The 16,941-nt window shown below is 38.3% G+C and overlaps 1 protein-coding gene across 3 annotated transcripts in view; it reads right to left on the reverse strand.

The window, feature by feature from the left end:
* The window catches only part of exoc4 (exocyst complex component 4), a 140,828-nt gene extending 128,404 nt beyond the window's left edge, over positions 1-12,424 (reverse strand). For 2 of the 3 annotated variants that reach the window (XM_030719818.1, XM_030719817.1), the window contains exons 1-7: positions 12,315-12,415; positions 11,216-11,405; positions 8,407-8,601; positions 3,870-4,063; positions 2,451-2,560; positions 472-572; positions 190-344 (exon numbers count right to left, since the gene is read on the reverse strand). In XM_030719818.1, the coding sequence (XP_030575678.1) occupies positions 190-344; positions 472-572; positions 2,451-2,560; positions 3,870-4,063; positions 8,407-8,601; positions 11,216-11,405; positions 12,315-12,394 (1,025 nt within the window). In that variant the 5' untranslated portion in view covers positions 12,395-12,415. Of the gene's footprint in view, positions 1-189; positions 345-471; positions 573-2,450; positions 2,561-3,869; positions 4,064-8,406; positions 8,602-11,215; positions 11,406-12,314 lie in introns of all 3 variants that reach the window. The other variant, XM_030719819.1, reaches the window with a different exon arrangement.
* Between the last annotated feature and the right edge of the window lie 4,517 nt (positions 12,425-16,941).

Genomic DNA, 16,941 nt, shown 5'->3' on the forward strand with positions numbered 1-16,941 from the left:
ATTTCAAAAAGACCGTTTTCATCTTTCCACATAACTGCTTAGTTTCCCTTTGATGGCCAGGTACTATCTGAATCTCCCTTCCCCTCTACACTTACTGATTAATATTAACCTTCAGCTTCACATTTTCTGAACTGCAGCAAATCTCTTTCTTTAGTTGTTCTCCAACAGTACATTCCTCCATTACTGTACCTTGACTGGCTCTCCTGGGCCAGGTTTTCTCCCCTTTGGTAAGCATGGTCTGCTATCTGAGTGGTGGACCTCTTGACAATCTGTTTCAGCTCAGGTTCCAGCCGCTCCATTATGGCTTTAATGGTCTCTGGAAGTTTCTTCAACTTGGCCAGACCCTGAAGAAAATGAATAATACCAACATTTTTACTTCAACCAAATGAGACAACAGGACAAAACATTACTAGGGCGCTAAAAAGTTTAGAATTAACTGTGTGTCATATTTAGTAGTGCTCATGAATGTACCTTAATGAGGATGCCCATGAACTCAGCAGTGTTCTCCTCTGGATCCCCCTCAGTAAGGTCAGACTGGTTTAGGTCCCGCATATCTTGCTGCAGCTCATGCACTAAAAGAAGTATATACATATGTACTCATTAGCATGTACTACAAATTCTTATGATATATTTATACAAGCACACATATCCAGTTATTTCAGTAATAAACAAATGTACAACAATGATCAATACAACAAATAAATTCACAGTTTTAACTATGGTAATATATGCCACTTCTTTGTCTTTTAAGAACACACCACTGCACCTAACCCCACCCTCATTCCCTCTTCATCTGACTTAGCCACATTAGCAGCCAAATTGAGAATGGCAGTATCGAGTGATGCTCTAATTTCCATTAGATGGGGCCTCCCAATTCCCCATCAAAGCACGTTAAGAGAGTTAATGTTTATGGCAAGTTAATGGACTTTGGGTATATTTCCTCTTTTCAGTCACTGCAACTGTAGTTTGTGTAATAATTATGACAATTATCATCTACAAATTAGGTGCTCTAATGCTATTAGACAAAATGGCAAGCTAGGGCATTGATGGAAGCCGGTTGCTGTGTCGTGACCACAGTTGTTAACGTGACGGTATATAGGCACTTACTGCCTGCTGGCAGCTAATTGCCAGTGTTCTCTTTGCATAATATTGGGAAAACTGTGGTTTAGCTTTTACTTTGAGGCCTACAGCGTGGGAGAGTCGAGCAGATATTTAATATGTATTAGTGGTAATTTGTACATTTGTGTATTTATGTTTTTGAGGTCATGGCATACACATGCATGCTGATGAGCTGGGCTGAGTAAATAACAGTTAAAAAAAGATGTGATTTAAATAGTAGATGAGATAGTAGATACCTAGGAAATGCTAAACACTAAAGAGACAAAGAGAGAATGACCAACAGAATTTCTTTGTAAAACAGCTGCTGAATGGCACAGAGATGTTGACTGTACCATACCTTCCAGGGAAACCTTGCCCACAGATGGTAATTATATGCTAATGTTGTTGTTAATCTGTCAGTTGAAGCAGCAAAATGCCTTTGGTATGTATAGCATGGTGCATTGTTGCCTGGTATCCACAGAGCTAAAAACAACATGGTGAGTTGCTAACTCAGAATGCCAAGAGTGGGTGGTGGAGGAAAAAAAAAAAGCGCCAGGCTTAATATAAAAACTCAGAAACACCAAGGGAACACCAAGTTATTGCTGGATTAACTTTTTTCATTATCTTCTTGTTTGCGTTCCTCTGCGCTCTGCCTGGAAGGAATGTGGCTCTGACTGTACGCCCCTACAACCAAGAGAGGATTCATACATTTCTGAATACAGTTAGAGTCTACATTATCAGTCTCTGTTAAGGCGCTGGTTAGCAGTTTGAGGGTAATAAATGCTGCTCCCCTGCTGTGAAGGCGCACACACTGGGTGACTAATGGTACAGGTAGGGGGGCAAGATGATTATAATGTAAGCGAGGGAGATATAGACTGTGATCATAGTTGAAGAAATGTGGGTGTGTGCTGTGTGCAAAGTTATCTGTGTATTTCTGCAGAAAAACATCTGTGACATGTTTAGTCCTTTGTATCAAAGTATGGATCAGTGGTTTCTGTGTGCACTGAGTGTACGTATCCATAATGACATGCAAATGGATGTAATTCAGAGTAACGCTAATGACTTCATTATCACTAAGAATATCAGCATAGTGAAAACAAAATTGCAGGCTGAAATTCACTCGCAATGTTTTTTTGAAGAAACCAATAAAACTGCCAGTTGACGCCTTCCTCTCTGTAGTTTTCTTAATGTGTGCAATTTTAATGCAGGGAAAGCATATGATTTATGGTTTTTCATGAAACTGCCTTCTATCTACTTCTCTTTCCTTTCGATATATCTTTTCAGCCACCCCTATATTTTTTTCTCCATTACTGCCTCTTCCTCCCTTGCTTATTAGGATCTTAAGACGATACCACTGCTGGATCCAGGTGCATTAAATTGAGATGAATCCAAAAGCTTGCGTGGGGTGGACAGACTGCTGACATCCAACACAGGTATTGGAGATGCGTCTTTGACCATGGAGCTGTGGAGAAAAAATAAATAAATCCAGGCATTAACCAGGCCTCACATAAATACGTGACAAACATACAAAAGTTTAGTATGTACAAAGAGGAATACAAACGCTAAACCTGCCCTTCCCTAATGAAAACAATCTACTGTTAAAACCAAAAGCCTTGCATCTCTGGGTGGGATTGGTGCTGCTTTCCAATGAGCCATTTATCAAGCCTTAAACCGGAGGTGGAAGCAATCCAGGTCCTTTAAGTCGAGCGGTATAAACACAGTCTGCCTGCTAAGTGGGTGGGGTGTATGGAGGCTGGCTTGTTGTTCGAGGCGACCTAATACAGGAAGGCCAGGACCTGTCACTAGCTGACCCTCAGTAATAAATCACTGTACCACACCAACCCACTGCCACCATAATTATTGCACCTCATACACACACGCACACAGAATGCCTACCATGGAACGCCACAGCATCAAACATATGTTCAAAGCCATTGTGGTTGCATTATTCCTAATAAGCTGTCACAAAGGAACAACTTAAATTATTCTCCTAGAGGCTGCAAAACCTACTATCTCATTCAAATTATCACTGGTGCTCAAAGAAAAACTCTATATGTTGTCATTCTTTCAGTAATTGGCAATGGACATTGTTTTGCGGGTTTAAAACTTGATTTGTTCCCTGGAAACCAAACAGTACAACGTGTATATATCTCTGATGTCCTTACAGAGGCACCTATAATGATGACTGCAGAACACCTAATTAGTTATGAGTAAATTACTGCTGTTTGCTCCAACAAACAGTTTTCAATGCTTCTCATCATTCCTTGGAGCTTCCCAGCACACTGTACAAACAATGAAGCAGAGCAACAAGTTATATGAGGTCTAATTGTTTTTTGTCTGTAATGGTCTTGGTTTCCATGCAGTAAATAATTGGCAAGTTGTTCTTAGTTGTAGCAGCAATGGAATAACTTATAATGAAGGCACATCGGTATGATTTAAACTTTGAAAAGTTTAGAAAAACATACTGTAAAGGCTATATTTTTGTTGACTACTTAGTAGGCGAGTAATAAAGGTTTTTGGTGCCTTGGACATTTTACAGCAAGTCAATTCTAAGACTGTAAGAATAACGTTCTTCTGCATGAACAGCTTTACTGGACCAGCTATATAAACAACAGTGTTTATGATGGATTACTGGTGCTTAAAAGTTAAACTTTTACATTTTTGACCATGAGTCAGGCGAATGCCCTAAATATACAGCCTTCCACAAGTCAATTACCAATAATAAAACAGAACAAGGTGTAAAAAGGCTGAGAGAGAGACCCTGGCCTTACCCTGGAAGGCGAGCAGCATTTTTGTCCTTGTTTTTGTGCCCCAGGCGACTTGTAGACTTGATGTACAGATGACGATGCAGCTCATCAATGAGCACCAGGTGTATGTTGAGCTTCTTGGTATGAAGCTCCAGACGCAAGTCTCCAAGGCCTTCTACCTGCAGCAGGGGGCCTTCTAAGGACTTCACAGCTGTCACCTGCATATAACAGATTACAGCCAAGAACCAGTTATATTTAGCTTGCCAGTTTTGTAGTACTTGGTCAGACTACTCCAGTCAAGAACATAAGTGTCTGGTTTCAATGTATAAACCTATATAAAAAAAAATTTTTTTTTTAAACTTTCTGAAGTATGAAATGTAAGATGTTATTTTGCTTTTTTGTTTCTTACAGTTTTCACTTTCACATTAGAAAGAAGGTGACAGAAAAGACAAGTCAACAGTGGGAGGGAGGGATGAAATTTTTTTACCAAGAAATGTAATCAACCCACTAGCTTGTGGCCATTACTCCTCTGTTAGTGAAGCATCTGCCCACTTGCTGAAAGGGAAAAATCATTGTAATAGCAGTCCAATTGACTTGTCAGCTTAGGAAGTCTTTAAAATGAAGGACACTTAATCTTAGAGAAACTCCCTTTTTCTCTGAGAATTTTGTCTATCTCCATCTCCAAGAAAGGCAGCAATGATAAAGATGTTAAACAAATGTAATCATTTCTATTGAACTGAATAAACACTGAATTCATTTTTAATTAATATATTTAATTATGGATTTTTTTTTTTTGCATCCTTTAAGCCTAACATGTAATATATGAAGAATGCATTCACCTAAAAAAAAAAAGCAAAAAACAAAACACAGGTGTCAAGTATCACCATGTGGTCCCAAGTTATGCCCGCTATTTATTGAATTCCATGCCTTTTCCCTCTTAGTTCAGGAACAGCACGCTTGCAATTAATACATTTTCATGCTTAAAATGTGCTGGTCTGTATGTGTGTTAATGGGTTTTATGTGGGGTCTGTGTGTATTTCAGGGGCACTAACAGCCAAATGATATCACTGCTGATAATATTTGATTGGCCAGAGCAGGACATAAGGGAATGGACTGGGGGGAGTGGAGAGGGCTACAGGGCAGGAAGCATGGGTCAAATATGTGTTGATGCAAATGAGAGTCACATTAGTGAGAAGATGAGCTAATGCACTGCATGATCAGCCTGCTTTGGCTTAATATAATGTCTGATTATATGTGTGTAATTGTATGACTGTAAATCATTTAACATTTATGTGTTTGTGTGAGAGTTTGGGGGGGGGCTCATTATCATTGGGCTGAGATGTCAGAGGAAGGCTGGTTAACATCATCACATTAGGGGGCCAGACCTGTCACTTTAATGAAGAATATGAAGCCTCTTGTGAATTGAAGGCAGAGGAATAGTGAGGAGAGGAAGAGGAAGAGGAGAGGAAGAGGAAGAGGGAGAGGGAGAGGAGAGGAGAGGAGAGAGATTTTCTCTTGTGAATTGAAGGCAGAGGAATAGTGAGAGGAGAGGAATAGTGAGAGGAGAGGAATAGTGAGAGGAGAGGAGAGGAGAGGAGAGGAGAGGAGAGGAGAGGAGAGGAGAGGAGAGGAGAGGAGAGGAGAGGAGAGGAGAGGAGAGGAGAGGAGAGGAGAGGAGAGGAGAGGAGAGGAGAGGAAAGGAGAGATTTTCTACAACCAAAGTCAGTCTGGTTTTTAACCAACCCCATGGGATATAAGGCTGCCATTCAATAGTAGACACAGAGCATAGTCTGAATTCTAATTGTCAACCCTTAGAGATAAGCCTCACACAAAACACAGGCACACACAATGTTGAAAAGAATACGCCACAGTAGAATAGTGTGAGAGAGAAATCATCCCCCCAAAAATCATCTCCCCTCCACCATCACAGAGGATCTTCCAATCCCTTAAAGTACCTCAACAAGACAAGAAGTGAGGAGGCTTCTGGATGAAGAGCAACAAAACACAGGTGTATCCTCCTGTGAAGGCAACATTGTAACCACATACTTCCCTATTTGTCATTGTGAAGCACAGCTAGGCTAAGACCCTGAACATCACTGAAAAGTTTGACGACTTTCTTTGTAATACTTTTGTTTTTTTTCCTCAATTACATACCAAAATTCTGTATTCTCCCTTTTTATGCACAAGTAATTACTTCCAAAAAAAAAAACTCAATCAATCTTACTTACTTACTGGTGACATCAAGACGTGGAGAAAATTGTAGCAATCTAAAGGACTGTGACTTCATACCCATTTATCTCTTAAATAGCAGCTGATGTAATTATGGTCTCAAAAGGCTGATAGTGAAGGCAAAGCATCTACACTCAACATTTTAATACACAAATCTGAGTCAATTTACAATTCCCATATTCCCAATATACTGTGCATAATTCATCAAAATAAAGCTTTAAATCAAAGTCATTAATGGGCTCCACCACCCTCCTAGCATCTCTTCCTCACATCCTTCTTAGAGTCAAGACATGTGGAAGACACTCAAGTGAAAGAAGCATGGAGTCACATATATAGTAAGATTACAAGCACCCCTAATAGAGCAGGGTAAAAAAAAAAAGCTGATAATTCCTACCTACTCTACTCCTCATACAGTACAAGGTATAATCACAACATTCTGGAAACAGCCCCTGAAACAATGTAAAACCTTAGCTGATTTAAATTAGTTGATTTCCCCTTCAATACCATCTTCTCTCATATGTCTGGACACCCTCCAGCGCAGCTGTAATGAAGTCCCGTTCTGACTGCTTACAGTGTTCACACCCAAATTTCAAGTGGACGATCATCACTAGGGATAGGAGCTGGGTTTCTGGCTACCACCTGGCAGTTTTTAGAGTCTATAGTTTCCAAGCCCAAAGGCACCATGTCAGGTCAGATCTAAGATCCTTATCCATGTGTTCTCAACATACAAGAAGTTGTGCACCTGAGGTGTCTGAGGGAGAAAATCTGGGGAAAAGGACCTGACTTATGGGGCATGCCATGGTTTGTGTGCAGTTTTTCTTGGCCACACTCACACAACCTTCACTCACCACCTTCCCCGATTAACAGATTTGAGCTTCTTAACTTCCACAAAATTAAAATAAAGTCAATTTATTATTTTGACCCACAGGAGAAGATTTGGTGCGCATCAGCAGAGACTTCCCCTGAGAAATGTATCTCAGGTATGATTTTATCACACCTCAATTTCTGTCACTGGAGTGACATTATTAATTTGACCAGTATTTTTTATTGTTTTAACAGTCATGTGTCAATACACATTCCATTCAAATATAAAGATAATAATATTATTGTCAGATGGTTAGAAATATGTAACACAGACTCGTTGCTCTTATTGTATACCTGCAGATCTTTAAAAAAAATGAAGCTTTTGGTCACCTTGTGCTAAGATTGCTGTTTGATATCTAGGTGTCCAGTATCTAAAAACATAATTTTATTTTAGCTCTTCTGGTGCATTTATTTCATCATGTCAATAATAATTCATGTAAAATATATTTAAAGTTTGGTGGAATCATTCAAATAAGTTATTTCAAGGTAATTCCATCATTTTATAAACATTACTAATGTCCTTGGCTTGAGTCTCGTTTACTTAAAGTGGACTGTTCATACATTATTCATCGTTGAACTGCATAAATACATCAACCGAGCTAAAGGTAGGAGTACTTTCAACAACATTTTGATATGTAAAGGCAAATAAAATGCCACCAGAACATATTTGACAAGAGGCAAGACAGAGGCAAAGCATCCAACTGACTGTGAACTTTCCGCAACCTTTTTAAAACATGCTGTTCTGACTGAGCACAGGCTGAATGAAGTTCCACTTCTTTCCACCCCCACAAAGAGGATTTTTCATGGTCCTATGGGTGCACCATCATTCCTCTTTTTTCCTCCTCCTCAGATAACCCCATTCTAGCAAACTAATTATTACCAAAGTCTGGAAGCAGACGTGTGGGGGTGACAGAGGAAGGCAGAAAGAGAAGGGAAAAAAAACAAAAAGGTAAGAAACAGAGAGATCACAGAGCTTGGTCGTTTAGTCCTCAATGCCATCTTTCAGCTCCCCTGCTGAGCATACTGCAAAACATACATCAAAAGAACAGGCGTACACGCATACATACACACCTGCAGTGCCCTCACTGATGTGGGTTGCACCCACTGGACTGTTCAAGGCTAGAAAGAGGTTCTTTTAAGAGATGAGAGGTGCCAGGAAATCAATCTTTAGCAGCAGCACTTCATAAATACTGGTGTTTATGTGTGCATACTGTGCACACCACGGGTCCCTGCTTGATATGTCGAAAGAAACAAGACAAAAATCTCTTCCTTATTCCATTTCTCACATTTTTCATCCATAAAAAACAAGCAAGATGAAACATGTTAAATAAAAAAAAAGAAAGGCCAAATACCAAATTTTCAACCTATCTTTCTGGGTCTCACATTTTTAAAAACTGCACATCTCACACATATTCAGATGCAAGATTACACTTCTATGAATCCAATCTTTACCCATCCCTCTACTCACCAGCATGTCTGTGGCATGAAGGTAGTGCTTGCTTGCCATGTAGGTTTCCAGCCGTTGAGGGACCTGCTTGATGCTTTCAATCTCATCCAGCAACTGAAGAACGTGCTTGTGTTCTATGCCTTCTATCCACAGCTTCCTCAACTCGTCTCTTTTACAGTGAAGCAGCATCTTACAAGACAGGAGGTTTTCCTTTACCTGCAGGACCAAGTGAGACATCCAGTGACCCAGAGCCATATTTCACAATCCCATATCAGCAGGCATTTGATGACAGTGGGGAGAAAAAAAAACTTCATTTTAACAGGAAGAAACTTCTGGCAGTGCCAGGTTTAGAGAGGGCTGCCTACTCTTGCAACAAGTTAACGTAAGGGGAAAGCAAGCACAGAGAGACAATTCAATGTTATATAGTATATAAAATTAATACTGGCTTAAATACCCATCAAGAGACATACATTTATAAATCTTTGAAACGCAGGTGATATGAAGAAAGAAAATGAGATCCAGTTCCCTGAAACAGTCCTTATTTATTTGTATTTATTTTGTGATTTAGTACAAAAGTGCATTGAAATGATTTACAATTAAATGAAAACACCTTGCACACCAACACATGGTTAATGGACTAGTTAGATTTCAGGTTGGAATTAGGCAGAGCCAACATGGGACTATGTAGTCGTTAGAATAAAAAAATAGATTACCCACATTTTTAATAGAAAAGCACAGGTGTTAATGATAAAAATTAATTATGCCTGAATTCCATTTATCTATTTCAGTTTTAGGGTCCTCTTGGTGTGCATGTCAAGGTTTATAAGTCTACTGGTGATTTTTTTTTTAATTTTTTTTTTTTTTTAATGTTCACCAGCTCATCGTGCTGGCAGTTCTACTGCCCGGAGCAAGACTTGTAATCCCCGAGGAGATATGGAGGAAACTGAGTAGGTATTCCAGCAATCATCACAGGGAATGTGACGTTTTTGGGCAATAATATGGATGAGCTCATTGAGATGAATAAGGCCAGGGGGAACAGAGTGAGTGCAGTTTGATGTGATTGACAGCAGTGCTGCAGAGAGACATTACCACACACACTTCCCAGACCACAGTGTGACCGTACTGGACTCCAGGACTTTTCAGTTGGACAGGGACATTAATCTAAGCATTAAGAAGAAATGAGGAGGAAATGCACTGGCTGTGATTGAAAAGTGGGGTAATCCTGGACAGGTTACTGCAAAGTAACACTTATGTGGCCTAAATATTGAACTGCTTACTGTTCATCCACATTACTTTGGAAATTTGTGATTACCGTTGCTGTCTGAATCCAGTATGAATCAATACACTGTTTAGATTCCTCCATCAGCTGGCACAGAGGACATCCAGATAACTGTGGATGTGGTGAATGGTTATGCATAATTAAAGATTCATGACCACCCTCCACTGTCTGGAAAGGCAGTGGACCCTTTCTCTAACATCTGTTTCAGCTCTACTGTCACAAGGACAGACAGAGAAAATCCGTCTCATACCACAATACCTCCATTTATTTTAAATCTAAGCTCCTTATTGTATCATATTTTTAGATTTTGATTTACTGAGTTTTTCTTTTTTTTTGTATTTTGTATTGAACTGAACTCCTTCTTTAGTAAAACTTTTTAACTGTCCAAGCTATTTTGTCCTGTCATATTGTATTTATTACTTTCTTGTGCTAAGTTGTCTTTCATATTTTGGCTGCTGTAACAAAGTTATTTCCCCAATTTTGGGATCCATCCTCTTAACTGCTCATCCAATTCAGGGCTGCTAGGAGGCGGGCTGGAGCCAATCCCAGATATCAGAAGGCAACAGAAGGGGTACACCCCGGAGAGAGTGTCAATCACAGTCTATCACACGGTGTATAACAGGGCCTACACATGCACAGATATCTTGGTAAATGTTACATTTTCACCTTTCATCCACACATAAATAGTTTTTTTAGGTCACTAGAAATTGAGTTTTTGAAAATCTCCTACCAGGGTAAAGATTTTACAAAACTCTGGTTCTGTGTTTACATGCGGACAAGGAAAATAACGATTTCATCTTTCAAAGTCAAAGGTTTGCACTTTCATCTCTTTTTTTGACATCAGACTATGTATCATGTTATTGTTTGTAGGGTTCTGAATGGCCAAGATTTCTACAAGGTTAGGGTTACTTGTTGCTTCTGCATGCTCTTGAGAGTGCTTGACATTCATTTTTTTGTTTTCGTGTGGCTGGAGATATTTTTCAAAATGAAAGCAGACAGTCCCACCCCCAACAACCATTCATGCTCACATTCATGCCTATGAGCATTTCAAAATCACCAATTAACCTAACATGTATGTCTTTGGAGTATCCTGAGAGAGCCAACTGTAATTTAAAGACAGAACTATGTTCAGATATCTTGGTTGCATTAGATTACTCCTGAGAAAAAGCAGCACTGGGACATTTAATAGCTTTCTGCTCAGTGTGTACGGCTGTGCTCATGAAGCACACTAAGAGGTCTGTCCTCCACATTTTTGATCTTAAGGATTCTGACTTCAGTTGGTTGTTAAGTGGGCATTTTTGTGTTTAGGTGAACAGGATTTTTTCAAATTAGGTCAACCTTTCCGTTTTGAAGACTAAAAAATAAAAAAAAAGACAATACTGGCAGGATTAGCAATGCTAATGGATAAATTGATAAATGCAAATGTATTTTTAAAAAAAAGTATGTTTTTTTTTTAATAACAAAAACTCACCATTCTAAAATCTATCTAAAAACCTTTGACATTCTAGTAAGGAGTTTTAAGAAGTTTGTATATATGTCTTTCCAATCTACCTGTTTGATCTTGTTGCGGGAGCTGGTGATACGCTCTGTGATGCTCTGGTAGGTCCTGATGGCAGTGGTGAGTTCAGCATAATGCTGAACAATCAGCTCGTCTAGATCCCGATCACAAGTCTCGAAGGCCTCCTCAAGACGACTCTTCTCGGTCTCCCTGTCCTGCACATCATCACTACTGGACAGAGTCCTGCATCACATAAAAAGAAAAGAAAGGTAAAATACAACTCAATATTTTCATCCACACTGGGAATCTGAAGGAAATATTGTTGCTGAAGAAGAGAGGACAGCATCCCCTTGTCCAACAATGGCAGTTACATTTGACCTACATTAAAGGTGAAGAAAAAGAAAACTAAAGGCATGTTAATAAGAGTATGGATTTTGTTGTATAGATACAATTACAATTGTGCATTTTAGACATTTTTAGGAAAGACTCTGTATATGAAGTAAACAATACAGATTCTTGTATTGCAAACTGCTGAGCCACTGGGGAAAAAAACTCTTAGCCTCTCAGTAAATAAATAAAATAGTTCGTTGCATGAGTAACAATGAGGTGCGCCTCGTTTACCATGTTTATATTTTTTATTTGTTTTTCCGCGATAATTTAGAGATAAGCTGTTCCAGTTTTTTGCCAAACTTTAAAGTCTGCAAAGTCGATTCACAACATTTGCCGACTTTAATAAGAAACACATAAAAATCCAGCCGACCTGTAAAAAATACTTGGCTTTGCTACGTTTTTTTCTCAATTCGTCGACAAGATTTATAAGGAAAACACTGCCGTTTTCCAAATAATAGTCACTGAACTTTAGTAAGACCCATACGTCGTGGGTAACATTTAAAAAAAAAAAAAAATCTTGGCTTCAGCAAAAAATAACTGCTGTTAATATTAGCCCATTTGCTATCTCAAATAAGATGCGTGAGCTTTAATTCCCTTTCTTATAATTAACAATAACAGGAAGGCTGCAGCTAGCTACCATGTAGCCTTAGCGTAAAAGGTGGCTGTCAGTCCATCTCTGGGCGCAAATGCAAGCACATTTTAAGTGTTTCTGACGTCTTAACCCTACTGTTAAGCACATATGAAAAACTTAACATATCTTACCTAATCACGGAGATAAGAAGACCAGAAGGGTCTTTGTTTTTGCTAACCGCACTCCTGTATCTCCCTGTATCAGCTGCCATTTTTCCAGCTGCGGCACTCAAACAGGAAGTCAGAAGCGCGAGGGTACAGTGTGGGATTCTGGGAATTGTAGTTCGAACCTTAAAAGCAGTTCTTAGTTTCTCTGTCACACATGAAACCTAAGGTGGAAATTGATATAAGTTATTGAAATAAGGCCTGGATGTTTTTGAGAAAATATCTAAGTTTACTTCAGCCCTGTCTATAGGACCAACTATTCAAATGATCACGTTTGTATTTCAGATTATTTTTACCTTGTTTCCCTGAACTTTGTAGAGATCTCAATCAATATATCCAGTGTGTTGTGTGCAATGTTACAGACACTGTTTATGAAACTAGTTATTTTGTGGTGTGATGATGACGAGGACTATATGATAGTTCTCTTCATTTTCTTCCTGATTTTTTTTTTTTTTTAAACAAAAGAAAGAAAACAGTTTCACTGTAACATTTTCAGCCCAGGCCTCTTGAGACCTATAAAGGCAGGTTGGGGAAGGAAGAAATGTGCAAGAGAGTGAGTGTCAGTGAGTTAATAGCTGACCCCATTTAGAACATACAGTGCTGGATTTTGCTCTCCTGCCCTGTATCTCTGACAATCTCTGCTGTACCAATGAGACTGGGAAAGTGTATTGATTCTGGAGCAAAGGAGGTCGATCCCCAGAAGCTTGGGCCCTGATTGATGTGCTGGTGGACTGAAGAGATAACATTGTGTTTGATCTTTGTGTTTCTTCACCAAAAAAAAAAAACCTATCGCTGTGCCATGCAGGAATCATTGTTTCTCTTTTGAAGGTGACTAGCTTCCCAGGTCCAAGTTACAGTAAATTTCTCATCATCTTGCCCTTCAAAACTATACCTTATCAGTCCAAGTAATATACTGGGTTTCCTTTGTTGCTTTCAACTGAAACTAAGCAGTTGAACTGGTTGCCTGACCAAATAAAAGTGCAACGAGGTTGTTCTAAATACCTGATGGCACCAAATTACCAAAACAAGTTGGATTTTTAACACATAATTAATTTATGTGATTCTTAAAGCAACACCAAATGAGACAGATTAAAATAAGAGAAGCTCTTTAGCAGAAACATACTGTTTTTGTGGTTAAAAAATAATGTCCTTGGCTTAGACATCTATTTAAATGGCATTTTTGGATTCTAATTACCAGATGAGTCATTATTAATGTATGATAATAGCTGTACTAATTATCCTGAGTGAAATTCCATGCAAAGATTAGAAGGCTGCTCGAACAGGGTAAGCCTTTTTTCACCTCTCAATTACACATCTTGGAATTTTCAAACAAAATGTCATCTCTGGGTGATTAAGAAGAAGATGTTTCTTTAGCTGCTTGTTTCCATGGGAATGCGGGGGAAACAGCAAAACACTGAATCTATTTTTCATCTCGTGATGAATTTCAAGATTTCTCATCTTCAAACAAAACCTGAGTCTCGCATCTTCTTATCATCTGGTCTTTTCTGAGTAGACCTCTCACCTGAAATAATAATAATAAAAAGATTAAGAGAATAAAGAAACACTAACTTTTCAGTTTGTGTTCACCTTTATATGATGTTGGGGCTGCCCTTGTGTTTTGGAGCTCATTGGAGGATTTGCTCTTTGATGCAGCGTGTTTTTCAGTCAATAATAGCAACATCGCCCATTATCTTGGTGCACCGCTGCGATTTTTAAAGCAACAAATGTTAACTAGCTCACATAATTGCATAAACTGATGCAATGGTGCAAAAAACAAGGTGGGTTATTAAGCAAATTCTATTCACATCTGGCTGGTATTAAAATATGAGACAACTAAAAAGGACACTGGACATGCATTTTCAGTCTCCTGCGTATGGTGAATGAATTCAATACTAACACTAAATTAACCAGCTCAGTAAGCACCATCATTGCTCATTATTAAAGTCAGGAGTCAATTGAAATAGTAGTATTACTTGCTACAGTAATGCTGTGACAGAAAAAAAGAATGTATTCAGTTACATCTCATTTCTATAAGCATTTCTGCCAGCATTCCCTGAGGCTCTCCAGAGAGTGCCCAGAGGGTGCTGCTATACATGGTGAGCCTTTATTGCAGAATCTGTTTGTTGCAGCTTTGTTGTAGAGGTGAGAAACTCCTCTGTGGACAAGGACAAGACTAAATGCATTATAATATAGAGTAAAATCACATAAGATGAAAAAGCAGTTATTACATTGGTGTATGATATGTTATAAACCAATATGAGAAGAAGTCAAATCCACCCAAATTTGCTTTGATTGATGCCGATTGCCTCACAGCTCCAGATCATAATCCTATCCTGATCTTGCCCAAACCACCTTTGTTCTCAGTGTTGGGAAAACCACTTCACAGAATTTGTTGTGAAGTGAATTTTGTTTGAAGATATTTCTCATAATAAGAAGTGACTGATCCCCTTTGCTGTAACTCATTCAAAAATTCTTTCAACTTTTAGCTCTTCTTTCCATTCTAAGTTGTGTGCAGATTTTTGCAGTACTGCCTGCCATTATGGTAAACTGTTTTATATATATATATATATATTTTTTTTTTTAAATGTGTATTTGATCAAGGTTTATTTTGTGTAAAAGCCCTGAATGAGCCCTCTGTATATATGGGATTTCACAGTAATATCAGAGTATACACAGCCACCGTGAATTCATAAACAGGTTTTCATTGATTTATGTTTGTACATCTTTTAAAGCATATGGATTCCAGAAGACACAAAAACAAACAAAAAAATCAGCAGGAAACAGATTTATAAAGAATGTATTGGGTTACTGCATGTATATAATATATCAGGTTTACAGGATTCCTGTGAACTGTCAGTCCTCATAATATCCTCTCTTCTGGAGCCATATCAGATTTCCAGCTGTAATGCAATGTTCTGCAAGGCTGTATGAGTTTTTAAAATGTATATGGTATGTTGTATTTTTCAAAAAGGAGCTATACAACATATGAATTAATAAAAAAACATTAAAAAAGACCTTATCTATTAACCCCTTATTATGAAGCTGAAAGAATATGTTCACATAGAGCAATTACTTCAAATTTCAGCATTAAAAAGAAGCACATCTTTTGTTTGTTCCTAAAATCTGAAATGACTCCAAACATACCTAATTTATTTTCCCCCTAATTAGAAATTATTACATGTTGCTGTCTTGCAAATTAGGAAAATTAAAATCCATCCATCCACTCACTCACCCATCCATCCATCCATCCATCCATCCATCCATCCATCCATCCATCCATTTTCTTCCACTTAACATCATAATTTGTCAAGAAAAATGATCAGTGTATAAATGTGTAAAGGATGAAATAATGGCAGGACAATAGACGGGATCTCAGCTTTCAATGGGTGATCGGCTGGATGCACCCTGAGCAGGTTACCAGTCTGTCACAGGGCTAACATATAGAAAATAGAAAACCATTCACACTCACATTGACACCTATGCCCAATTTAGAATTCACTTGGTAAACAATTCACTAGTTAACCTAACATGCTTGTCTTTGGATTGTGGGAAGAAGCTGGAGCACATGGAAACATAGGGAAACTGTGCAAGAGAGGCCCAGCTGGCCACCAGGACCTTCTAGAGGTGACAGCGCTAACCCCTGCACTCCTCCACCACTCAGAACTATAAAAATAATCCATTAAATTACTTTTTCTTTCAATTAAACTGGTTTAAAACTTGTATTTTTGGTAATGTAATCACAGTAGCAGCATCAGTATTTCGATTCTTGTGAGTCGGTTTGATTAAGAGCCTTCATTACTTCTGAGTTCAGTGTTTGCTGCAATTTCTTCCTCTTTAGCAGCTGCTCTGGCTAATTCAAATTATTATTCTGATTATCTAATAATTTCTGTTTTAGCATAATAATTCATAGTTTATCACTGACTAGTAATCTTTGCAGAAGATAATCTCATTTTATTCTAATAGCAAAAACATACAATGCTGTGAAATAAATATTTGACCCCTTCCTGATTTCTTAGTTGTTTTTTTATTTGCATATTTGTCAAACTTGTTTCAGATCATCAAACAAATTTTAATATTAAACAAAAGTAACCTGAGGTAAAAGAAAGAAATCAGGAAGAGGGCAAATACTTTTTCACAACACTACAGGATATGTTAAAAATATACATGCATGTTAGGTTAACTGGTAATTCTAAATAGACCATGGATGAGAGGTAGATAAAGTACTTAAAGTGTATATGAATATATGTTTAAATGTGACCTGTAGTTTAAATGCTTTGAGCAGTCAGTAATATTAGAAAAGAGCTTTTTAACAGCCCGTCCAACCATATAACCATGATTTTGTGCTATCAGAATGTAGATTATGTTAGGAATCGCTGACATTACCGACACAGTCTGTTGTACCAGATACATTCTATAGTGTCAAATCTGATATGACAGTTACTGTAACAGTGTGGCCAAGCACAACACTGGAAATTCAGACAGGCAGTGCTGCACGTCAATATCCACGTGACACGAAAAACCAATGAAAATCATTGTTGCATGGACTGATGACACTCTGTCCAATCAATTCGCACGTTCTTCAAATACGTCTAAG

This window comes from Archocentrus centrarchus, chromosome 23, assembly GCF_007364275.1.
Source record: "Archocentrus centrarchus isolate MPI-CPG fArcCen1 chromosome 23, fArcCen1, whole genome shotgun sequence".
NCBI classification, from domain to species: domain Eukaryota; kingdom Metazoa; phylum Chordata; class Actinopteri; order Cichliformes; family Cichlidae; genus Archocentrus; species Archocentrus centrarchus.